Source organism: Symsagittifera roscoffensis, chromosome 3, assembly GCF_963678635.1.
Source record: "Symsagittifera roscoffensis chromosome 3, txSymRosc1.1, whole genome shotgun sequence".
Classification (NCBI taxonomy): Eukaryota; Metazoa; Xenacoelomorpha; order Acoela; family Convolutidae; genus Symsagittifera; species Symsagittifera roscoffensis.
Genome location: NC_087064.1, coordinates 10,196,398 through 10,222,851, shown reverse-complemented (window position 1 = coordinate 10,222,851; position 26,454 = coordinate 10,196,398). Strand labels below are relative to the sequence as shown.

The following is a 26,454-nucleotide window of genomic DNA, read 5'->3' as shown; positions in this document are numbered from 1 at the left end:
AAATTTAAACTAGTTGAAAAATATAATATATTGCAAAAATTGGAACAAAATGAAAATTTCGAACATAGATAAAACATACGTCTCATTCAATACCCCGAACAAAATAGACCAGTGTAAAACTTCATTAAATCAAGTCCAGTCAGATAGCTAAAGCAATTAAAAGAAAATCAATACTTAGGCAGCATAAATAGAAAGAAAAAGGATTAACATTAGTCCTTTGAGTTATCGCTATCTTCGCCTGACAAAGAGTCATACTCTAAACTTGTATCACGAGTTTTACTGCTGGATTTTCTTTTGTGCTTTTCGGAGGAAAATTCTGTTTTGGATAGTTTGTTCTTTTTGGAGCTTTTCTTCTTTGATTTCTTTTCTTTTGATTTTTTCTCCTTTTTATCGCGTTTCTTTTTCTTTGGAGGCGAACTAGCCAGTTCTGGAATATTGCAAATAAGCGCTGCTCGCCTCTTCAAATCCAAAAGCTTCTCTTTTTGAGACGATCGCTCAACAACAATTGGCGGTGATTTTTTAATTTCTACGACAGGCTGCAAAATTAAGGGCGAATTTCTGGTTTCAACTTCAGAATGCAAAACTTGTGGAGAAACTTTAGTTTCTGGAAAACATTCTGTATTTTCTTTTGGAGTTGACTCAATTTCTCGTGACGGTATTTCCTGGATATTCAGCGAGGGCATTTCGGCCGATGATTCCGAGTCCAAATCATCATCGAACGTCGGATTACCGGGGGAATATCGTGCACCGGTATCTGACGCATTCACGTTCTGAAATTTGGAGAAATCTATTTTAAAATCAGAGTTCTCGGCACGTGTTTGAAGGTCAGTTTCGTCCGCTTCCTGTGGTTTTGTAGGATTATCTGTTTTTTGATATGTTTCCTCGCTCGATTTGAGTTGCGAAAAAGTTATCTGCCTAGAATCGGATTTTTCTGAAGATACAGGAACGATCGGAAGAGTATTCTTTTCACTACTGTTTAGCTCGTCTGTTTCACCTGATTCATCGTCTTCACTTGAAGAGCTACTTATGGAAATACTTCTTTCTCTGTTCGCGAGAAACCCTTTGGTACAAGACGCGGAATAATCCTTAGACGTAGAATAGTTTAGCAAAACAGAAGACCGATTTCCTGTGTTTTCAACTTCATTTTCAGATTCTGACGATGGCGATAGGGAGGGACTTTTGAGAGCGGCAACCCGATTTATTTTACGACCATTTGAATGGCCATTGCTTTTCGAGCCAGAGTATTTATTAGGCTGAGAATTCTGCGAACTCGATTTGAAAAAGTGTGAGTTTTCCCACTGTTTGAGGAGTTTTCTCGCAAGGTTACACGCAGGGCCATCGTCATTTTTAACCCACGAGCGAACCACTGGTTCAATTCCAGACGACTAAAACAAAATAAATGCCAAATATAACGTAGCAGCGATGGCACATGACAAAAGTCTGACGCTCTCAGTCGAAAGATTTCTGGTTCAAGATCCTTCAGTGCAGGGGCGGATCTAGGATTTTCTCGGGGTTCGGCGAAAATTTTGTCGACTTTTTTTTTAGATCGACCGAATTGATTTTTCGAGCTCTCCCTAAGCACGTTTTAGTCCCTGTTTTGGCCAAATTTTCTGCGCCGCAGGCAATTTTGAAAAAACAGTCCAAAAAAGGCGTTTTTAGGCACTTTTTGGAAAATTTTGACCAGAAAATCGCGTTTTTTCGGCGCGCGCTCCCCCCTCAAAATAAGTATATATTGGCGCCAAAGGCGCCTTTAGAAAAATTTTATGGTCGGTCGGCCAAAAATAGATTTCTTAAAAAGTACCAAAGGGGGACCCTTTGGGTCGTCAGGGGGTCGAATCCATGAAAGGGGGGGCGTCCCCCCCCCTAAATCCGCCCCTGCTTCAGTGCTCGTTGGTTGAGAGCGAACTAAAATTTCTTATCCAAGAAAACACAGAGCCAACTGACAGTTGGAAAACAGAAATAACAGCAAAAAAACGACTTGTTTGTTTTGAAAAAACTTCAACTTTCGAATTAATGATTGGTACTTTTTTTGATAAAATTAACCCAATTTGTTAAAACTGTTTTTTCGGCGCGCGCTCCCCTCTCAAAATTAGTATATATTGGCGACGCCCCCCCCCCCCTAAATCCGCCCCTGCTTCACTGCTCGTTGGTTGAGAGCGAACTAAAATTTCTTATCCAAGAAAACACAGAGCCAACAGACAGTTGGAAAACAGTAATAACCGCAAAAAAAACGACTTTTTTGTTTTGAAAAAACTTCAACTTTCGAATTAATGGTTGGTACTTTTTTTGATAAAATTAACCCAATTTCTTAAAACTGAATAAATTTTTATTTCCGCTGGGAAACCTGAAAGTTAAAATCCACTTTCAAAATAATGAGTCAATCACGTTTTTCACAATGGAAAAGAAATGAACTTAGAAAAAGTCAAACCGCGAAAAATCAAAACTGAATGTAAAAAAAACTAGACTTTTTCTTGAAAAGAAAACCAAAAAAATCACCAAGACCTATATAAGAATCTTCAATACGTTAATTACAAATACATTAAGTACAAAAACTTAATAAATGAAATTTAAAAAATCAAAATGCGGCCAAAAAACAAACAGAAAACAGATAGTAAGTATGTTATTATTATCACTAACATAGCAAACAGATACCTGGAAAAGTATCAGAGAAATCCGGTTAATAAAAAAGAAGACTATAAAAAACAAACATTAATTGAAAAACATACATCGCATAAATCAACTCTCAAAAAAATCTATCAGCAAAAACTAGGTTTCGAATTTGAATATCTTTGAAAATCAAATACTCTCAAAATACATCGATCAACAATAGTAAACCGGAAAAAAAGGAAAAACCGTAGGAAAAAATAACACTTTCAATTTCTACAATTTTTTATATTATTAACTTTTTTCATAAAACTAACCCAATTGCAGAAAGCTGAACAAAACTAAAAGAAAAATTGAAAGAACGAGAACAAAACTGAACAAAACCACGAGGAAATCCATTTGAGAAAAATAGATGACAAAACAAAAGCAGAGATGAGATTCGTACAACTTGCCTTACAACTCTACGTAGCAACTGAGGCCCAGGAAACCAAGTCGCAAAAATTCTACATACAAAAACGTCCATAAAAACTTCGAAACATTTGCTCGCATGTTCAATTTGAGGAAGACATTCGAAGAAACACACTTTACAGCGTTTAATTAGAATTTTTAAAAATATCGAGCGCCATCTAAGCCAAAAAAACTTGGGTAGACGATCGATGAACTGAAACCAATATCTCACCATAAAAAATGTGAGCTTATAATTTCGAAGATTCCGCCTGAAAAACCAATAGAACAAATAAATCTATTTCTGCCCTTACAATGACGACGCAGTATGAGATGACTAAGCCAACACCACATTTGCCGCTAAAAAGGAAAAAGAATTATACAAATCAGATGTCGACAAATTACGAAGTACGAGAACATATCAAATAGCCTTGCAATTCTAGAAAAAACGTGATTCAATCAGAAAACAATTGCATTTCCTGTACGCCAAAAAGCATCTAAATAGTAGTCCAAAAATAGATTCTCCCAGGTAAAAAAAAATCATTTTACACAGGTGAAGCGGAGCTGCGCACCACTTGCGATGCACCAAAAAAAATGAAAAATTTAACTCTACCGAATTTTAAATTTCTCAATAAATTTCGATTAAAATTCATACCAGGAAAAAATACCAGCAATTTGATTAGGAAATTAGCAAAGGAACAAAATTTACAAGGAGACAACAAAATCCACAATCTTCGAATAGACAAGTTGATCCGAAAAAATGATTTAAAAAAATATTTTAGTTTTGAGGCCCACATGAAACTACAATGAACAACTTATGCACTTGTTACTACAACGAAGGTTGCTTACAACACAAGAAAACCAGCAATGTAGCAACTAAGCCGGCAGTCTTTAAGCAGATCAGTTGCACCAAAAAAAATGATTTCAGGAAAATTAACTTTCAAATTCCCACCTAATATTAGAATGAAAACGTTTGCACTCGCAAGAAAGTTACTTAGAGCACAAGCAAAACCCGTGTTGTGGAAACTTAAGCGACAAAACTTGAGCAGACAAGCGAAAGTCCGAAAATTCAATTTTCACCAACTTTTTTTGGTCAATTGCATACAAACTAAACACAACTAAAAACGCAAGGTCCGGCCGAGATGTGACCCCAGACATGAGGATGCAAATGCGACGGCATTACCGCTATGCCAAATGTAAGGAACCTAATATATATATTAAGGTTCAATACTAAAGAAAAGATTTGTAAAAAGAACGGAGTAAAGAAGAGTAAACTGTTGTCATTTAAAAAAAAATTGAGCTATTAAGTTTTGAAGAAACTCATAAAAGTAGGAAAATATATTTCATCCTCAAAACTACGCAACATAATTCATATCTACGCAACAAAATTACGATCTTATTTTCAAGAACTTCATTTTATTATTTTAGGAAAAGCTATTACCTGAAACGAACTTCCCCCTATTACAGCCTAACTTAAAGTAGTTTTATTTAAATTTTCAAGAAATTGAGCATAACAGCAGTCGTGAAATTCGCCGTTCATACTAAAATTGAGTATGAATGGTATAAAATAAGTATACTGAGTATAAAATAAGCATACTTAGTTATTAACGGGACAAAAAGTCTTTTACACAAAGCTCTCCCCTTGAAAAACATAAAAATCCCCCCTGAAAAACATAAAACGACAGTTTTTGCCCCTAGTGACGACGCAGTATGAGGTTAGCAAGCCAATATCACATTTGCCGAAAACATTTATATCGATCGAAAAAACGTTACGAGTAGAAGTAATGTTTAAGAAAGAAAAAGAAATTATACAAAACCAGATGTCAGAAAGTATGCCTGAAGGAGCAGTATAAAAGTCCGATAATTAAATTACTCCCAGAAAAAAAATATATAATCAGTTTCTTGGACATATATAGAAAATGAATTACTGGCCACAAAAGATCACAGGTTCTTCCATCTCAAGCATGGACACTAATTAAACAGGTCCAATTGGTACCTCTGAATTAAACAGGCCAAATTCGAACCTTAGTTTCGAAATACTTTTAAAGCAAGCTCAGCAAATGATTCAGTGACTCTGTTATACAAGTTGCTAATCACCCAAGTTTTTATTCCGGTCTGATAAAGCTTGCTAATCGCAAGCGTAAAGAAACAAAACTTCAAACAATGAAAATTAAATTAGCTTTTCTTTTAGCATGGTAAATTGCTTTAAGCAAAATTGCCAACAGAAGGTTGGAAAAATTGAAAACAAGGAAATCTAAAAAATATCATAACTAAAAGCATTTGAATACTTTTCAACTTTCGATGAAAAACATCAGGTTGAACTTTTTGACAAAAATAACCCTAATTAATTAATCTGGATCAATGAATTTTTTATTCAGCTGGGAAATCTTAAAACTAATTTTCACTGTCGCAATTAGCAGTCGTTCATATTTTATGGCAAATGAATTTGAATGGGCCTCAAAACGTCGTGCATATATACCCAAGTTCACTCATTAATGCATTGTTTTCTGATTAAAAAAGTAATAAAAAATCATCAAGTCCTATATAAAAGAAAAGCACTTCATTCGTTTACACTTAAGAACCGCACAACCCCAATAAACATTTTCACAACATTCAATGACACTTGACACCAAGGCAAACTCGCCGACGGAAAACAATACCCGAAGCGCCCAAGTTCAAAAACCCAATCTAACAGAGTTCGAATGTTTGTCTTGTATCCAGTATATTTTCAAAAAATAAATTGATCTAGAATAACGATTGGAACAAATTTAACATAGAGGCGAAGCTGAGCTTCACACAACTTGCGATACAAAACACGAAAGCCGCTAAGTAAAAAAAAATTGAAAATTTCGTACTAAATCTATTGATAAGGCTACATTTGGGACAACAACGAACAAAGAAAATAGAATGTAAAACTAGCATCGAAATAAAAAGTTATCACGCGGTAACAAAGCCGGAAATACCTTGGCAAAAATCCGATAGGCCGAAAAACTTAAAAATGTATCGAGTACCTCAAACAAACATTAACACACACAGAAACTTTATTCACGCGTCAAATGAAACATTATGCGGCCAATATGACGATATAATATTGGCAGAAACCTAATTAACCAGGAAAAAAATTAAGGTTATAAGTTAATAAGTCCCCCTCAACCTCAAAACACAAACACGCACAAGCAATTTTTTTCGCCCATCAAAAGGCGTAATATGCGGCCATTAAACCGATATAACATAGGTCCAAACTTACCAAGCCGAAAAAAGCCAAAAAAACTTGTCATGAAAAACTTTAACTCTAATTTCTATAAAGATTTTCAGCATTTTGTGTGATCCAGAGGTGAACATAAAAACTACGTTTTTCATGAAACCACTCAAAATTAGACCAATAAGCCGATATAAAACAGGCCCAAGCCTATTAAACCAAAAAAGGACAAAATAAAATTTTACAAATCGAGTTGGAAAAATCACAACCAACATAAAAAGCAAATTTTGAAAAGAGCGTAACAAAGCCGATAACACCAGAGCAGTCACCTGCTGAGCTGAGAAAAATTGTGAAAACTTAACTCGAAAGGTAGACCCTTTCATTAAACACACATGTAAAAGAAACTTTTAACGCTCATCAAACGGCGCAATATGAGGCCGCTAAGATGATATAGCCGAAACCTTTTAGCCGATTAAATGAAAAAAAATGAAGAAACAAGTTATACCAAATCAAAGGGGTTAAATTATAAACATTACACAGGCGAAGTTGCACTTCACATACACAAGCAATAATATGACCGCTACTGGGAAAACTGAATGAGTAAAACTTTGAGTCTACAAAATTCTATAAAGACGCACGCCAATTATGAGTCTACATGATTGTTAAGTGACGCAAGCAAACTATGACGCATAAGCAGTACCAGTAAATTTGAAAAAAGAAATTTACCAACTAACATGCCTCAATTTATAAAGCGGATGCATTTTAACTAGTATAGTAGTAGTAGTAGTAGAACAGGATTTAGGGTTGTTATCCCAGGGGTTTGCACCCAAAATGTAGTTTTAGTGTTAATGAGTTCTGAGTTTTCCATTTGGGTTACAGTTTCCACATGGACACATTATTCGCCATGTGCAGATGTCAATAAAATTCCGCTATGTCAGATTTCTGTATGTCAGTTAACTGTTTTGAGGTATGTCGAATTATGACATTGAAAAGTGCTGGGCATCTAATGAAGAAGTCTGAGTTGGTTTTCCTACGGCGAGTTTTCGGTATTTGATATTGGTTTCTTTCATCTTGTCTCGTTGAGCTTTTGGTGTTTTCGGCATATTGGTTAATGTCAATTTCATAGTTATTGCGAACTATAGAAATGAAGAGAAGGAGGTCGTGCATTTCTATGTACAGAGACAGCGGTAGCATTCTTAATTTTTGTAGTCTACACTAATATAGGATATGTGAGTTAAGCATCCATTTGGTCGCCGTTCGCTGAACCTTTTCAATTGCTCGGAGGTTTGATTTCGAGTAGTGCGTTACTGACGCGCCATAAACTACAATTGGGACTACATATCCCGTGTAGGCATTTAGCTTAGAAGTTATAGGACAGTTTTTAGAGAGGTTACGCTTTAGTGAGTAAAAAACCGATAGCGACTTCTGACAACGCTTAGACGCATTTACATTGCACGAGAGGATGGGTGTTACTAAAATTTCTAGATCCTTTTGTTCAGTTTCGATTTTTAGGATATTTCCATTAATTTGACCTTCCAGCTCGTTTTTGAAATTAACGAGAGCACATTTTCCGGTACTTAAACGCATTTGGTTTTTACTACACCAATTTTCAATTGTTGTAGTGGCATAGTTCATTTCTGTTTGAGTTGTTGCTATAACCTTAAAGTCATCAGCATATCCAAAAGAGTCAACTAGATTCAAGTTATCTGGTAAGTCGTTTATATATAGTATGAAAAGTAATGGTCCCAATAGAGAACCTTGAGGGACACCACTTGTTACGTAACATATCTTAGACTTTGCTTTGTTTATTCGCACATACTGTTTTCGAAGAAATAAGTAAGAGGCTATTAGTTGAATTGCTTTTCCTCCAAAAACCATAACACTTCAATTTATGCATTAAAAGTTGATGCGGAACGCAGTCAAAAGCTTTTTCAAAATCTAGATAGAGCGCTGTTATACTTTTGGTCGTTTGGTCATCATAATTTAGGTACACTTGATGTAAGTAAGCAAGGAGTTGGGTAATTGCTGAACGTTTTTACGAAAACCATATTGCGAGTTATGAAGATGATGTCGCACTCTTTCATAAATGTAGTCAAAACCTTTTCGAAAATTTTTGAGATACAGCATAGTAAACTTATCGGTCTGTATCTTTTAATATCGCATTTGTTCGCATCTTTGAAGATTGGGACAACTTCACTTAACTTCCACGTTTCTGGGAATATACCTAATTCAAAAAAAGTTTGAAAAATTAGGAGGACTAATTTTGATACTGTATTCGCTAAATTTGTGTAGACAAGATTTCCCAAATTATCTGGACCTGTTGCTTTATTGATGTCTAGTTCGAGCATTATTTTCTCAATGCAGTCTTTATTCAGCTTGATGCGGTTCTATTTTGCTTTTTCAAAGATACTTAATTCGGTTATTTGTTCCATTATCGAAGGTCAAGTTTCATTATCGAAGGTAGTCTAGGTGCTCTTCTTATGCTTCGCAAATACTTCTGAATTGTACTAAACTTTCTTGCAAAAATCTCTAATTCGTAGTTTTTCAGATCTTTATCAGCAGAAATTACTAAAGCAAAAGTTCATTAAAAACATCCGACCCTGCTCAAGTTCCAACCCTCTTATTCTGCTGCTGGTCTCCTTACCTACCTCTACGCTACATATCCATGATGCCTTGAAGCTAAAAGGTTATTTGTAATATAAAAGTCAGTGTTAATATCCTAAGCATTGGCTGTACTTAATAGCTGGACCAAAATGAACACTTTCAAAATGAACACATTTTGTCGCAACAATTGCATCGCAACAATATTTGCGACTTAGGTTGGGAAAAAAAGAATTTTCATACTATGACACAAGCTATATTTGTGTAATAAAAACCAAACTCGAATAAAAGCGTTTAGAAAAAACGCTGTCATCCTCAAAATACAAGTTGGTGGACTAGTAAAAAATAGAGTTCAAACAAAATTCATATCAGTGATTGTTCATTTTTATCTATGATACAATTAGATAAAAAGTTTAATAGTCAGATGGAGGAAAAAAAGAAATTTATTTCATGTTGATCATTTCTCAGCAAACAAACGGCCATGTCTTAGAGAGAGGGTTGTTTTGTAATTTGAAATGAATCTTTTCACGAAAATGTGATTCAAGCCAAACTTGTAAGCGGTATGGAATATAAATTATCTGCTGCTTGTTTAGCAACACAAAAGATAAGTTCTATCGCTATATTTAAAAGGACCTTATAGACATGATACATTTTCATTTAATTTTCTAGATCTGCTTGCCTACTGATATCAACGTTGAAAAAACAAAGAATATTCTAGATCATTCCGTTCAACCTACTATTGCACTAAAACTTTGTCTGAGAATTCGGTGCTGTTTTCACAGCAACCTGATATTAGTTAATGATTTCTAGTTATAACTATAAACACGAACTTAATTCTCATCAATCTCATTAAAGTCAACTCTATGCTGTGCATCAACAGTCTAGTACCCAAATGCTAGTTAATTACAGGAAACTTCTACGGACCTGTACTCAAATGGGCTCGAATATATATCATCAAACACTGAAAGTTGGAAAAGATTAATGAACGCAAGGAAACAAAAAAACTTTTTTAAAATTGTAAAGAAAAACATATGCCCTTAAAAGCTCTTCGAAATTTACGAACAAATTATGATGGTTGCTTTTTGATAAAAAATAACCAAATTTGAGAAAATTGGATCAATAGATAATTGGGAAGTCTGAAATAAGAATCAGCTTTCGTAACTGAAAGTTGAGCACTTTATAAACCTTTCTCCCAGTTTAGCTTTTTTCTTTTTCTAGTACTTGTTACTATTAGCAAAAAAACTTACCTCTAAAATTTGCCTTGAAGTAATGCAGAATTGCAAGCGCTCCAGTGATACCATAACCTGAACAAAACTCAATTTGAACAAACAAAATGCATGTTAAGTGACCAGTGTCGAAATTATGAGTCAAATGTTCAACAAGGAGCGTTATTTGAACGTACTTACATCTTTATAAGAAGATTCCTTTATTCGCAAAATGCGCGAATACTTTGTAATTTTGTGAGATATATCTTCATCACTCATATCATACAAATTAGGAACCTGAAAAATGAGACATTGAATATGTATATAAGCATATTTTCACTTTTTTTGTAAATCAGAAAATATTTTTGTAAACTTAGTTTACCAACATATTTTCTCATATACAAAAAAAAACTTACTTCATCAATTAACCCAGTCATTTACTTCATCAATTAACCCAGTCAATACACCAGTGGAATTTCATTCAGGAAAATAAAGTTGAGCCTAAAAAGTTTAAGAAAAACACTTGAATTTCAAAATGAAAATAGTTTCAAATGTGCAAGTGTATGTCAGATTTTGATGAAAAAGAAGTGAAAATAACTTTACATTACTAACAAGGTATAATATCAAGTTCAATCAACCAAGTCGAATCAAAAGTGCCGATTTCAAATTGACTTCATGGACCTGCCAATACCAAACTCATTAATTAGTCTACCAGCATTCGTTAAAATTACTTTCTGTATCATTTTGTAAATCATCCCATGAATAAAGCTCTTATGAGACACATCTTCTTCTCAACTCTCTCAGCATTACTTAGAAGGTTATGGGCCCAGACAATTCCTGACGCAACCAACACCAAGACGATCTGCCAGCCTAACCAGCCGGATCGAGACGCAGGTGTATCGAGCTACAGCCTAACCAGCACGGAAAAGTGAGTATAAGACGACAGAAGAAGTGTTCAGAGCTGCAGAGCGAACTAGACAAGAAGTACATATCGACGGAAAATAAAGCTAAGTCCTAAGACGACTGGCCGACGTCTAAACAGAGCTCTACATGCTTTTCACCGTCTCTACCAAAGCCAGTTCTTTTGATGGTCTTTTCAACATCGGGTCGACAAAAACGTTACTGTTCTCCGGCTTCGACCAGAACGCTCTAATTAACTTAATTACATGCAGAATTAGTGAGCTCATGGCTGGGTCTCAGTATCCCCAGACAACGAGGTCACTCCTAAAAACAGGGCTACTACTATTTGTTATATTACTATTGTTTTTGTTCAGTAGATAAAAATCATCATCTCCGTCGAAGATGGATCAACCCTTTCCCCTAACTCCTAGCTTCTCATCGTCAGAATATGAATTCAAACGTTAAATAAATTCAATTCAGGACATAATCGGGAAGCTAAAAGTTTATAAAAATGCTTTCAGTTCAAGTCCCGAGGCCCCTTCGGATTCCTGAATCCGGGGAAATAACACACTTATCTCCTCTCCGGAAGGCTGTTTTCTACCCTACACCGTTGTTGTGAATGGCCTTGCAACGATTGTAACGACACAATCGTTGCAACTCGGAGCGTTCTCTGCTAATTCTGCTATTCCTTGTTGCTTTTTTTATCGCAATTCTCGTTGTTGTCGTCGTTGCAACTATTGTTGTTGTGTTACATCTGGATTTTCTTCCAAAATGACAGTTTTTGACGTTTCTCAGAAATATGAAGTCACCATTCGAAATTTTAAAAATTTGAAATACCAGAATATTCTAGCCTTCACCGTTTGACTGTTTGTTCCAACAACACTGTTAATCCTTCAAAACTGCCAATTCGGAAGGCTAGCTGCTAATAATACGAATCTGCATTTTCGTCTATTCTGGTCGAGTGTCACATAATCACCGGACAACCCGGTCAATGTCCCCATTGAATCTCGCAATCTTCGTAAAAAATGTTACAGTTTCATCGAACAGAATTTACAAAATTCACGAAATTACTCTTATCCACGTCATATCGACTGACTGCAGAATATAAATGGCATCATACTACACTACTATAGCCTTTCAAACTCTTTCTTTAATCTGCACTTTCGATGATATGACTTAAGATAAAACATTTTTTCTGACTTCCAATGTCAACGCCCTGATTAAAAATTTTTTCTCCTAGGTTTTAAAGGTGTTAGTTTGCAGGACAGTCCTGCCAACCAACAAGCTAAAATTACCCTCCTATGCTTCTTCCCTTCGGAAATTTTCGTTGTTACTGGTCCTAAATTTTAAAATTAAGAAACTCTGTGGTTAGAAAGAACAATAAAACAATCTTCCTCGTCAAGAGATTATCCAAGTCTTTCATGTCACCACAAAGTGATCAGTCGTCCTAGTTGAATAAAAACAGTCATGCAGGCTGGAATATTTAAATATACTCTTTACTCAAGCCTTTCTAAATAAGTAGTAAGTATCTCTAAAGCTACTAACTAAAATCAAACTGCAAATTTATAAATGCAACAACTTCTTTGATGTTCAAAACTCCACTAAATGTTTTCTTTCAGTTTTCAATTACAACTTGGTTGCTGAGTTTCTCACTCGAGTTTTAATCACACATATGAAACAATTCTGAGTTTTAACTTATTCTCTTTCGTCACTTCTTTGTTTCTTCTTTTTTCGTCGTTTAGAAGTTCTAAAACTTGTAAGCTTTTCTAGTTTTCTTTCTTTCTTGCATCTTGTTTTTCGACCATTTGTCAATGTTCCATCTCCTCCTCCTGCGACATTGACTCTGCACTAACAGTTTTTGTGTCTTGAAACACATCGTTAGCTATTCTGACGCTGTTGAAAGCAGTCCTCCAACACTTCGGCTCTTCTACCCGTTGTTTACACAAGGTAGGGATCCACATTAGATTCTCTGTTCGTACAGAAGCTGTTGTGGAGACACAACGTCACGTTTCTCTCTAAATCTTCCTTCAACATCTCTTCTTTTTCCCTTCCATTAAGTTCATTTGTCCTGGAAATTCTCTTCACAGCGTTGGTCACTGCATTCCGATGAGTTACGAAAGCTCGCTTACAAGCTCCTGCCCCAATGTCTAGCTGATACACACTGTACACTCTGCCGTGCTTCGACATGTGCTTCTTGGCATATTCGTACAACCATGCATTCATGTTGGCTCTAAACCATGGCATCATTCGCCTTCTTGCCCATATCTTTTTCACTTCCATCGGAATTTTCAGAATCTTGCACATGGTTTCAAAAAGATCTAAACCTTTTAGACAATGCAATTTCTGCAATTGATCTCTCGTTGGCGCCTCCTGTCTATTGTTCACCTTCACATGAGCTTCCAGCCATCGTATCGCCATCATAACTACCACTATCACTATTGTTATGGGCAGTGATTAGTCTGGTAAACCCATGGAGAGCAGCTCTCCGGAGTCCCAGATCAACACCAGATTACTACGCTCGGGGTACCACCATGTTTGCAGCAAGCAATGGTAGGGAAACTCATCATCTGTCAACATGATGCTCCTCCAATTACGCTTTCCCGAAGCTTCCAGTAGTGGTTCCACTTCCATCATCACTCGGTGGACTTCATCATTCTCATCTAATTGTAATCTGTGACGGTTGATCCTCTCTGTTTCTGTCTCTCAAAGTCACTGAAGTTCCCAATCACGTATCCCATGAACTTCCTTCCCAGTATCGACTCCAACTCCTCTTTTGTTCTCTCTGGAACCGCTGAGAACATCTTACATAGCAAATCATAAGAATTTTTGGACATTCTCGCTAGTCTTACACACTTTGACACTGAGAAGGCTTGATCCACGATCGTTCTCGTACTTTTTACATCCACAGCTACAAAAAAGACTGGGTATCTACTTTGCACATTGAAACTAATGTCGATCTCATAAATATCGCGCTTCCGATTGCCTGCGATAAGTCTCGCTGTGTCGGATCGGATGTTCATCTCCGCCTCGATCGCTTCCCTCCATTTTCCTATGTGCTTTTACTCAGTCTGCAAAACTCCTGGGAAAACTTCTACACTGATGGCTGTGACCATCTCAAGTTTCTGTTCTAGATTCAATAGTGACTCTAAAGAACCAAACATACTGTAGAATCCTAGTGCAGTCACTAGATTCCCCTCGGTTCCTCCATGGCAATCTGCGATCAATTTTGTTTCCGTTTTTGCTTTCATCACAATTTTCTCAAACAATATTGTCAACTGCTTGTGTTGTTTCTCTAGGGTTTTCACGCAATCCAGGCTTCCACAAATGTGACCTTCCAGTCCACAGACTTCTGCCAGATAGCTACCAGGTTTAAACCAGTCTTCTGGTCCCCCGCCGGGCAACTCCACTTTGTCTTCCCCGTTGCTCTTAGTGGCTGTTGTAATCACATTATATATGATATAGAGATCACGCAGGTCACAAGGTTACAGTCTGAATTTAGTTCTCTCTGCACATCTTGTGTTGCCTGTAGTATCGAGTCAGCGTTAGGACTAGGACACCACGATGGTCTCATCAGCTCCCACACTACCATCAAGCTCGTTCTCAGTAATTCATCTGAGAATCCCAATCGAAACTCCACTCGTTTGTTGGATTCTGGCTCTGAAGGTGCAGCCACTTTTTTTCCAAGACTTGTCCCAGTTTGGTCTGCGGATTAGCAGCGCTTTTTATCGTTGCAATTCTCGATGTCCAAAACCTCAGCAACACTGCTTGCTCGTAATCAAAGAAGCAATCGCGTATGTCTTCATTAATGGAAGGGTTGTATGCCATGTAACTGTAGGATTTCTTCCTGATCGGTCCGCAATATTCACTGGATTTCGGCGGTGCTCCCATAGATTCCTTAGTGAGTCTCAGCTCCTTGTTTGAGAATCTCCTGATTTCGTCTTTTTTCCTCATGGGCTCAAGCTCCACGGGTTCTTTCATGTTCACCCTCATTGGTTTGCTTTGATGCATATTCAGCAGCAGTTAGCAAAAGTAAGGTTTTCGCTCGTTCATCACTTTCTCTCAGCATCATGACACAACTGTTCAATGCTGGCACTGAAATTTGCTCAATCATGAATCGGATGAAATAGAGACGGTCTCTCCGCTTCGCGCATGCTACTGCTGCTCCCTTTTGGGTTATCAGATCCCCCAAGCTCGTCATGAGGAAGACCTTTTCTTGTTTTGATCTCTTCCTTTCTTCTGAATCATATTCCTTGCGTGTCAGTCCGATCATGCACCAGGCGAACCTCAGTTGTAATTCAATTCTCACGTAAGGTACTGCTATCAGAGCGTGTATCTTCGGCGTGGTCCTCATCTCTTCTTCGAAGTACCTTAACACTACTGCTTTCCATGGTAGGCTCAACAACTGCTCTATCGTTTCCACGTGCATTTCCAACGATACAAGAGTCCCGTATGCCTTCTGTTTCAGGTTTGTGCCTTACACCATCGTATTCAGATAACCTTACGTAGCACTTTTGTCTTCCAGTGCAATTAAGTGTCCTCTGGCCGAGTTTCTCTATTGCAACATCTCCATGTCTCCACCGGAGGGCTCATCTATTGATACAGTCTCTGACACTGTAAGTCGGTTATATTCCACTTAAAAGCTGTCCTACAACATTTTCTTTCCGTGGTTCATGGAAGACGGTTTAAAGTCTTTCCTGGTACTTTCTCCACATTGGCTGAGTATTTCCATTTTCAATGTTGCTCCAGTCAGTCCTTTTAGATGTATAACCTGGTGATTTTATCCCTGCCATGAGAATGGTTGGCACCATTGCTACATCCGTCAACATTCTGTCTGTGTCAGGCAATCGATCATCACTTTGTCCCAAATCCATGAATTCTTCGACCCGTTTCCTTTTCGCTGAATTGACAGCTTTTATTGAAATTTCCGAATCCACCATCGTCTTTCCCGCTCTCCTCGGTATCACTTGGCTGCCTAGTTTCATCTTCAATTCATTGATCCTGTCAATCACCAATTTCGATCGCGTTGTTCCTCTCCTGGTTCTCGACAGATATACCACCTCTCCCTTGTCTTCTTGCGGCGTCATCTTGATAGGAGAGTTTGCTTCACTTTCGTCAGTGGCTGAGTCGATCAACATCTCATTCAACCTTCCTTCTTCCCGTCGAGTTTGTCAAGGACTTCCCGCATTAGTGGTCGGTTGAGACCTATTTTTAAAATGGACTGGGTTCCGTAGCTCTGAACTACCGTCCAGACTTCTTCCATGAAGGCCACTCTGTCCAATCTATATCCCGCCCTATTTTCATGGTCTCGGTGATGTACCTCCCACTCTTCTTCGGGCAACGTTCCCAAGAAAGGTACTCTGGCAGCGCCTTCTATTCTTCTTCTCCTCCGTGATTCCATGAGGAGTCTCTGTTTGCTATCTTTAGAATTGCCCGGAGAGCTGCTCTCCGGCAAATTCCGTTTCACTGCTATAAAAGCCGGAGGTTCCAGTGTCGAAGTATCTTCGTTTGCTGGCTCAGTCGTTTCCAACGTATCCGCGTTGTTTTCGAAGTCACTGAGGAAAATTAAATCCAGGCTGGATACTCCTCCTGTGGATGCCTTGTCGTCTTCCTTCTCCACTTGATCGGTGTCCTGTTGCATAGGTTCCTCCGATCGATGGTTTCCTCCCTGTCCATCATCTCCTTCTGGTCTGTCTTTTGATTTTAAGGGTCCTTGCTTTTCAGTGTTGGCCCCCACCGGAAATTTTGGTTTGATTAGCCTGCCGGCTGATTTATCTTCCTCCTCTCCATGGACTACTTCGATTTCCTAATAGACGGGGGGTGTCAGGAAGGTTCTCGTCTGCAGCGTTCCTTCCACTGTTAACTCCGGTTTCACACTAGTCAAAATCAGGGAGGCCTCAGGTATCAGGTAATTCGGCTCTGCCTCTCATCCTCATAGGTGCTAGGTTTAATTCTGCCCATTCCCTGTCAAATCCTCCAGGCTTAGGAGTCGCGGCGTTGCTTTTTTGCCTTCTCGTCGCTTGATCCGTGTAGGCAAATCGCGTATGCTGTAACACTGCGGCATTTCTACTCACAAAACACGCATCCATCGTTTCCGCGAATTTCGCTACACTCCTTTCATTGGTATCAAACGCTCTCAACCTAGGAGTTTGGACTACGGAGACTGCTCCGAGCGACATCCTTCTTATCAGAGAGAGTTCAGGGATTTCCTCTGGCAGCTTCTTGTAATCACCCCAGTCTCTCGTCTCTTCTCTCACCTTGTGGTTTGCTGCAGTGAGACGAGGAATCCTGGTGATCTCACCATTTGTCTTGTCGTAGGGCCTTAGATTCCAGAGCTTCGGAAATAACTCAATGTGCCCTCTCTCTACTTCTCCCATACGATCAAGGAAGTGATCGTCAAAGTTGACGACGGTCATTTCTCGCTCTGATATTTTTGCAAATAACAGATCTTCGCTCATGAGTTCCCGCAATACGTGCTGCTCACACCAGTTCAGCGCACTCCCGTCCACTGCTGATATGAGGTTCAGGTGCAGCACCGACCTCCTGTACGCCTCCACCTTAACGTCAGGGAACGCAAACGTGACTGCCGGAACATATATCACTGTCACAAACTCCGTGGCTACTCGGATCATTGCTAAGGGATCGGTCCTCATAGCCAAGCTCAAGTCAGTTAGCAGGGGCATGCCCCAACATGTCGCCTCACGTCTTCCTCCCTCGCAATCGTCTCATCCTCTCCTGTTCCAAAGCGCTTCTGCTGCAGGAGATACTGGATAAGAAGGTGTCTCAAATCTCTTATCTTATTTCAGGAAGCCGTGGCTTTCTTCAGGTCGAACTTCCTCACATTCTCTCTCATCTGCTCTGGGTAACGGGTCAAGTTCATCAGTCCTCCCAAGTTTCCATCTGTTATCGCGATCAATGTTAGAAGTCCATCTAACCGCAAGTTCTGAACTCCTTCGGTGAGCAGTACCACCGGTCCTTTCACGAAGTTTTCTGCTCCAAACGTCTCGAACAAGGATAGTAGTTCAACGACTGATACTTCCACTACTGCTTAGAGGAATTCTTTTATCAAGTATCGAGAGAGTTTTTGGTGGACTTTCGCCAAGAAGGACCCGGTCCATCCGGATCGAAACCCTTTCAGCATGCTATCAGTCCGTTCAAAGCCTTCTTCCCCTTTCACTTTCTGGGTCCAAAAAGCTTCCAGGGTAACATGGCACACTCTGTTCACAAACTCGGCTGTCTTTCCTCAACATTTTCGGCCAGGTTCACCTCCTTTACTAAGTAAGCATGGTCCTTCCTGATCATCACTGGGCCTTGCTCAAAAGCATCCGCACGCAAAACCGCTACTCGAGGAGTTAGATGTAGCAACTGGTTAGCCTCTGGTTTGGTTCTCAAAACCATCGCTTCCAAGTGAGCTTCAGTTTCCTGGGAATTCTTTCTCCTTTTCTTTCCTCTTTTATGTCCATTCCTCGGAACCATAATTCATTCGACATCGCTACGATCTCTCGATGGTCGTCGTCTATTCCTGGCTTCAACTTGAGCTGTCGACTGAAGTTGGACAGTTCCAACCCCAGCACCTCGTCCAACACTAGCTTGTGTAGTGAATGGTCCTTGAATTCTCTCAATGTATTCGAGATATCCGACCACACCGCAGGTAGTTCAGCCCTGAGTGGTCTCAGATTCTCCATCTCTATCTCGCGATTTGGGGCCGATATGATTACATCGTATTTCCCTTCCGAGAGCAAAGCCACAATCGCATACCCCAAAGACAGCGCGAACACGGCTCTCGGTGTCATCTTGGTGAAGGAACCCTCCTTCAGAGTATCCACTACTTCAACCATTGACTCGAGGATATCATTTATGCCGGCCATACAGCGTTTTCTGCCGTCGTAGGCTCTCTGAGTCAGCTCAGGAAACCCCTACTGTGTAAATGGTCATTGATGCCAGCAAACACAATTGTGATTGGGTTCATCTCTGTCTGTCTTTGTACCCCGATTGCATTAAGTCAAGATCGACCGCTGCCAATATTATAACATCCGGCCAAAACAGAGATTTGGAAGTATGTACGAAGTCTGAATTTGCTACTATCATAATCTTGGCCTTCCTCATTTCTGCCTTGTCGTACGCGGCAAAGATGGTCTCATCTTTCTTTATCGCTTTCAACCCGCCGTATCTTTGGGCATCACCTTCTTGATTCACTTGCTTCGGGTACGCCCTTTCTTTCACGTGGCTTGGGGGTGCTTTCACCTGTCTGAACATCTTGACATGTTGTCCAATCGGTGCCCTCGTCGTCAAGAATCTCCCAGGTCTTTCTTCCCGATTTCCTTCATCCTGATTTATTCTCACGTCTTGCAATGGTCTTGCGTTCACTGGGCCCATTGTATTATTAGAGGGCAGTCCCTCTAGATCAGCAAACCTCAAGGCAGTCGTGGAGCTGAAGTTTATGCCAGCAGCTATCAACCAATCTACGACTGATATCGAGTACAGTCCGCTGACCAATAACCTCGCTCTGTTCAGTATCCTCATGGCATGGCATCCGCCGCGAAGCTCACCGTCTGAAGGTTCAGTTTCATCAGTTCATCCTTGTATATGTGCCAGGGAGAAGGTATGGGCCTCGACCACATCAAATAGCCTCTATCAGGCGTCTCTCCTCTCGACTGGTACTCGTCGTCTCCGATCTCGGATCCGATCCGGAGATGCTGGTCGTCTTCACCGTCGGGTTGACCGGCCCTAATCGTCGTCTAGGATTAATGGTCCTCCTCATGGACGCTTCTCCCAATCGATCTTGAACGTCTGTTCTTTGACCTGATTCGCTAGAGCTCTGCTGTTTATAATTCGTCACGGCCGGCATCAATTCCAAGCGTGTTTCCAGGTTAGGAGGCACAAAGATGGTAATTGCCGGTTCGTTTGATGCTCCCTCTTCCTTCAGCACTCCCGTGTCAAAGAGTTCTACTTCCAATTCAACCAATCGCTCTCGGAAGACTCTGTTCAACCAAGCCTGTCCTTCTATGCTATCAAAAAGAATGCCGTCAGTAGTCAGCCTGGCCTGATCCATAGCCCTCAGCTCATGTTCGATATCCATAAGGATCATCCTTCCGGCATTCCGACTTGCAAGATTCCTTAGGATGTTGTTCCACCCTATTACTCCATCGTTGTGTCTTCTCCCTGCTGCAGTCAATGTCCTCGTGTTCATTGGCACAGTGCAAACGGTCAGTACCGCGCAGTTGAACTTCTGCCAGAGGGTAGTAAGCAACCACACCATCATTGATTCCCATAGTGCTTCTTCCTCATCTGAGCTTCCCGAGATGTTACTTGTCCCAACTAGGATCATCACATTAGGGATTCTCCCTAGGTTTATCAACTCCATTATCCAAAATAACTGGGCTATCGTCGCGCCTCCGAAAGCCATCACCGTGGTGATCCAGGAGGTCCTCAAATTTGAGAGCACTCTGACCAAGTTGTCTCCCAGTATCAGATGTGATGTCCCCAGTGTTGGTTGCTGCAGGTTTACAGCTGGGTTCCAGGTTGCTCGATTGAAGCAAGCTCTCGGATCCGCCTCCGGAACTCCTGTGAAGTTATACTTCAACTGATTATTCTTTTGTACGTCTCTCACCCGGGACACTTTCTTTGCCGGCATCTTTCGTGTCTTCCTCTCTGGGACTTTAGAGCTCCCCATTGGTAGCGTTGTATCGCTAACTCCCTGTTTGGTCATCAAGTCTTGGTAGAGCTGTACTCTGCCCGTATCGTCGATCGTTCCGTAGGGTGAAGTCACCCCGGAACCTGGCGCCTTCCTATTGGCGACTAGTCGTCCAGCTGTCTCTGTCATTTTCCTCACCGTTTGCTCCACGATCGGGTCACCCAAGGTATCAATCGGGTCCGGGATTGTCACTCGACCTGTTGTATTTGGGGGTCGCGTTTCTGTCGTTTGACTCATTTCTCGAGGCGTCAAGAGCTCCATCGGACACTGCCCACGAGGAACACTCCTTGCAGGTATCACTTTTTCCACGGCAGTTGTCAACGCCAACCGCTCCGATCGCTCTTTGTAGTCCCGCCTCAAGCGTTCAATTTCTTCACCCTGCTTTTTGTTGCAGTCTTCAAACAATCTCTTTCACATGTCTCCGTCTTCCTCCGTAGTGAGCATGGTCTTATTCTTTTCATTTAGCTCATTTCTGGTCCTTTCTAGCTCATCTTTCATCCCATCTAGATTTTTGCATGGTTTGGTTCGTTTGAACCCCTTTTTCTACTCTCGCCCTTTTGGTGGCACAACTATTCTCAGTGGTGAACTAGACGAGGCAGCTTCGCTTTTCATCTCTTGATGCATTCTCTTCAACCCAGACTTGGGCTTGGAGGGCAAAGGCATCTCACCTGGTTGGTAAGTCCTAGAACTTCCCAATCCAGGCTCGTTCGCCAAGTCACTCCCTGAGAGAGCCCGGTTTCTCCACCTCATCACTCTCATGCTCGGGCGGTCTAGTACTACCCTTTCTCCGTATGCTGCCATCAATAGGACTTCCGTGGGGCGGTCCCCACGGTTGTCATGCCCCAAGATGTTTATCAGGGTGGTCAGCAACATGACTACCTCTGGGTCCTCCAGAGCGAAGTCTCGATCCATTAGCCGACGATAGATCGCATCTACCATCGGTCCTACATATGCCTCTGCCAGGTCCATCAATTCATCCAAGTTGAAGTTATCCATTCTCTTTTTGGCTTTGATTCGATTTGATTCAATGATTTGACTCAAATGAGTAATTAAACGATCAACCAGGATCTAGTAAAGAGGTCACGAATATCACACTTGTCAGTTTCACCTCAACTTCTCGTTGAAATTTATTTAAAAGAGTCAGATAAAAAAGTTTTGATCCTAAAATTTATTAAAATCAATCGGTCTCTAAAATTTTGGAATTCGACATAAGATTGGACAGTCCAAATTTTGGATCTAATCCTAAGATCGTTATTCAGTTGTTCATGGTCACTAACTCCTTCTTACCCAGAATCTTAATAACATAACACATAACATAACATAACACACATATCACACACTAGTGATAGTTTGGTTATTTTAGTTTGACACCCTCTTGCATGTCACCTTAACTCAGCCTATACATAAGTAATATTTCTTATGTAAGTATACTTGTATATTAGTATCAGAGAAGATTACGTGTATAAGCGCGTACAGCTCCTGAGGATGCAGTGTCCTCTGTTCGGATCGTACACTGGAAGCTAGAGCTCCTTCACTTCCCTTTCCACAAGGAAGTCTCTCAACCTCGTCAAGGACATGACTAGGTTTTCCGGGTCCACGTGCTGTTTTTCCGTTGCCCTTGTCACCAAGAGGCATAAATATTTTTCCGGTATCTAGGGAGCCGCCGGAGGCAAAGCTGCTACGCCCCCTAATCCTGGTCTTTGCTTCCAAAAGAATTCTATGTTTTTATATTCTCATTTATAGTCTGCCACTAACGCTGTCCTAAAACTTATGTCTGCGGTGACTGCTATCGCACATGTTCTATTTGTGAGTATGAAATCGCTATCTGTTAATTTTGTGCTACTTGAATATTCATTTGGTAAGTTGAAATATGGCTCAACTACCCTCCCTATGTCAGGTTTCTTTGGTTCTTCGCCCTTTTCTGCTTCTAAGTGTGCTGTCTCTCTTGTTATTCTTAAATTTTTTATTAATAAATTTTCAGTGTGGGTAAGTCCTACCCCCACTCCCCGTCGATCGCATACCGGATATCAAGTCGAGGTTGGAAGCCGGAATGAGTAGTTGCCCTTCCTGGGCAGCCCAGGAAGGATCATCTTGTTCCGTTTTCATGTATTTCATGCTTTCACGATCTTCATCTTGAAACGTGACAATGGTCTCTTTGGGGTCTGATGTCATCTCGTTCAGCCATTCCATGACACGCAGATTTGTGAGATCTTGTTCGTAGGATTCCTGTTTCTCGTCGCCGAATTCTACTTCGGGTTTCGACCGGTCCTCGATCCATTCCTGGTCGTGGTCATCTACTATGTCGATGTCTTGTGACACGGTTATTCCTTCTAGACCCACCACTTCTTCCACTATCATTTTTAGATCGATCCCGTCTACTACAAAGTCGTCACCGTAAAGATTATTTTTCTTCTTGGATCTTGTCCCGTCGTTCTGTCGAGTCTGTGTCGTGAATGGAAGATCTGGTTCCAAATCTGGGTCCTGCCAGTCCTCTTCTGCATAGGGTAAAAGTTCATCGTCTGCCTTGATCACCTCCTTTGGATCCAGGTCCAGTGGTGTACTTGTTCCTTCCTCTACGACTTCGTTTCCATCGTTCTTTTCCCTGGTGCCCTTCTCGTTGGCCTCACAAGCAGGGTCCATCATTAGATAACCCCCCTCTTCCATGTCTGCAGGTATACACCAGTCTTCTGTCGATGGGTTGTGTGGCTTTGTCTTCTCGTAGTGGGCGGCTCGGCCAGTAATCAGTCTATAAAAGCGTCCCTCCTGGTGCACTTCCGTAATCATGAAGGGTCCCCTCCACTTTTTTAGGAGCTTTTTCGTTCCTTTTGGTGGTATATCATTCTGAAATACCCAATTGTAGTCTCCTACCGAGAAAACTTTTGCACCAGCTGCTTTCTTGTGGAATCTTCTCCTCTGCCTTGCCTGTGCTTGCTGAGTATTTCGTCTACACAAGTCGTTCAACTCTTGCTGACGTCTAATCACATCCCTCACGTAGACTTGTGGAGACGCTTTCTTTCCCTCATACTCTGGGTAGAAAAGGGTCAAGGGCAATGACTTCTCGTGACCAGTTAGCATCATGTGTGGACTTACTCCGGTGGTGGAGTGTTGCTATTATAAGCCCCCATCACCTGTTGAAGGTATCTGTCCCAATCAGTCATGTACCTGGAACAATATACCCTCATCATCGACACTAACAATCGTCTGGGGATGCTATGTCGTGGAGTGAGCTTGAGCAACCTGTGAGCGTCTCATAAGCTCTTTCGTCAGTTCTCCAACGAAAGCTGTTCTGTTATCCGATTGAAACGTCATCGGACAACCATGCCTCGCTATCCACGTATTGATCAGGTGGTCGCATGTCTCTTCTGGTGAGGCAGTTATGCAGGGCACGGCCTCTGCATACTTCGTGAAGTTATCTATCATGACCAACACTTGATTATAACCACTGTCAGTCATGCATCTTTTGGTGATCTATCTGCACCACCTCGTTGAATTCAGACGGCTCGATCGATTGTAATGGAAATCGCAATTTCCTAGGATCCTTGACCTGTTGGCATGATAGACACGCTGTTACCGACTTCTCTTATGCCTTTTTCATTCCAGACCACTCAAAGCGCTTCAGGATCCTCTGATGCATTTTGTCGATCCCCTGATGGCCCATCTGATCATGCGACCTGAATAAGAGTTCTGTCTGATAGAGTTGTGGCAACACTATCGCGTTATACTTGTATAGGAATTTCTCTTCATCTGTTCTCTCGCAAGCCACAATCCCGTCCTTGTTCAAATATAACCTTCCCTCTTTCTGTATGAAATACTGTCTCAGAATACGGCAACGGTTTCCCTCCAGGTCACCTTTGTCCGGAGCACCATTTTCTATCCAGCTTTTCAGGTTGCTTGTCATGCGGTCATTTCTCTGCGCCCTTAGTAGGTCCGAGAGTCTGCATCTCGCCATCAAGTATGTCTTCATGACCCTCAACTGACTATTCAGCTCATTGGGCTGGTGTGTGTCTTCTTCCATCTTAACGCACCAAATCTTCGCCAGCGGCTGTGTTTCTTGTTTGAATGGCTGAAGATCAGTCCTGACTACCTCTTTTTGTGGCAACAGACTTATCGAACGTTTCGACGCCGCTATTGTTTCTAAATCAGCTAAGACTCTTTCGCTTGGTATGAGGTAGCGATCACTGTCAGGGTCCTGGTATACCTCTCCATCCAGATCCCTTGCTCGAGTTTCCACTAGCAGTGCGTGGATCGCTAGTTCTGACAGTTCCGATCCCGAGCTCGAGTTCCTGTCTGAGTAGATGTCAATTCCTGAGTTTCGAGAATTGTCATCTGTTGAAGAGTCTGTGACGGAGTCTGCACCCTCCTCCAGATCAGTTCTGTTATTTTTCGCATCCATCTGAACTCCCCGGACAAAACTTTGTTCTTCAGGTCCCGTTTCTCATCAGGAACTTTTTCATCTACATCAGACTCCCCGGACAAACTTCCTTGTCCCGGGTATTGATCTTGAACTCGCCGGCTCTTCTCACCGTTCGTCTCCCCGGATAAACAATCTTGCACCAGGTTTCGTTCAACTTTCTCACCTTCTTTATCCTGGTATCGTTCCGACTGTTCTTTCCGACTGTAAGAAGTACTGGTTAAAACTACGAGGGGTATTGAGGATACTAGTTGCTGAACTATTGTCCTACAATCCCCCTCATTGTCTTTGTGTTGTCGTATTGACGGCATGATCTTCACCTTCTCGCTGACTATCAGTGATGCCATGGCTGCTGCCCACTCGGGGTCATCTCTGGTCACTTCTCTCTCTAACAACCCACCTAGAATCCGCATCACTTGTGATGTGATCTGCACAGTCTTATCCAACAATGAGTGGCTGTTTATGCTCATTCGAGAGAGTTCCAGCTGGACCAGGTTTGAGCGCAGCAACAGATTCAAGATCACCGGGTCCTTTTTGGACAGAATCTTTATCTCGGCTGCTTTCTCTACAGGTAACTCAGGATGTCCTGGAATTGGATGTCCAGACTTGTCCAACCAATTCGTTAAGGGAAGCGTTTCGTGAGTTTCCTTGTCCAGAAACGAGAACCCTTCCTTTATTTCTGCCTGATTGGCTTACTTCTGTTCCAACCTTTCATAGAACCCGGTTTTCTTGCTGAGGTTGTCAGCATTCTGGTGTATGTCACGCATCCTGTGCTCGATTATCATGTGGTAGCCATCCAATCTTACTCTCCATCTACCAATGTAACTCTGATCCATCGAGTAGGTCTTCAACCAGGATAACGCTCTGTTATCCACGCGTAACTTAAAGGGAGCGCTCCCCAAGTATGCGCGGTACTTTTCCACGAATGTGACTACTGCAAACACTTCTGCTTTTGGTGCACAATAATTCATCTCAGTGTCGTTCAAAACCTTGCTGTTTTATGCAATGGGACGGAGAACCGTTCTTCCATTCCATTCCTGCTCCTGATGCAATATTCCCGAGATGGCCACTACCGATGCGTCTGTGTCAAGAACAAACATGCCCTTCTCTGTAGGCATTCCTAGCACTGGCGCTTCGCACAGTTCCCGCTATATGCTCTCGAAAGCAATTTGTGCTTCATCGTTCCATTCGAACTTCTTTTCTTTATTGCGCATCAGCCTCTGCATTGGATACACCTTGTCTGCATATCCTTTTATGAACTCACGGTAAAAGTTGGCAAACCCTGGGAAGCTCATGAGTTGTGTGTCCGTTCTCAGAGCCTTCCATGTCAACACAGCCTCTACTGCTTCCAAGTCCGGCCTCACACAATGCCTGTCCACCATTCTTCCTAGGTACTTGA

General features: G+C 41.2%; 1 protein-coding gene across 1 annotated transcript in view; it reads right to left on the bottom strand.

The window, feature by feature from the left end:
• LOC134842921 (slender lobes-like protein) overlaps window positions 1-26,454 on the bottom strand; it is a 305,507-nt gene continuing 279,053 nt past the window's right edge. The window contains exons 2-4 of the mRNA XM_063859451.1: window positions 10,255-10,352; window positions 10,096-10,152; window positions 1-1,385 (exon numbers count right to left, since the gene is read on the bottom strand). Of these exons, the coding sequence (XP_063715521.1) occupies window positions 210-1,385; window positions 10,096-10,152; window positions 10,255-10,332 (1,311 nt within the window). The 5' untranslated portion in view covers window positions 10,333-10,352 and the 3' untranslated portion in view covers window positions 1-209. The remainder of the gene's footprint in view (window positions 1,386-10,095; window positions 10,153-10,254; window positions 10,353-26,454) is intronic.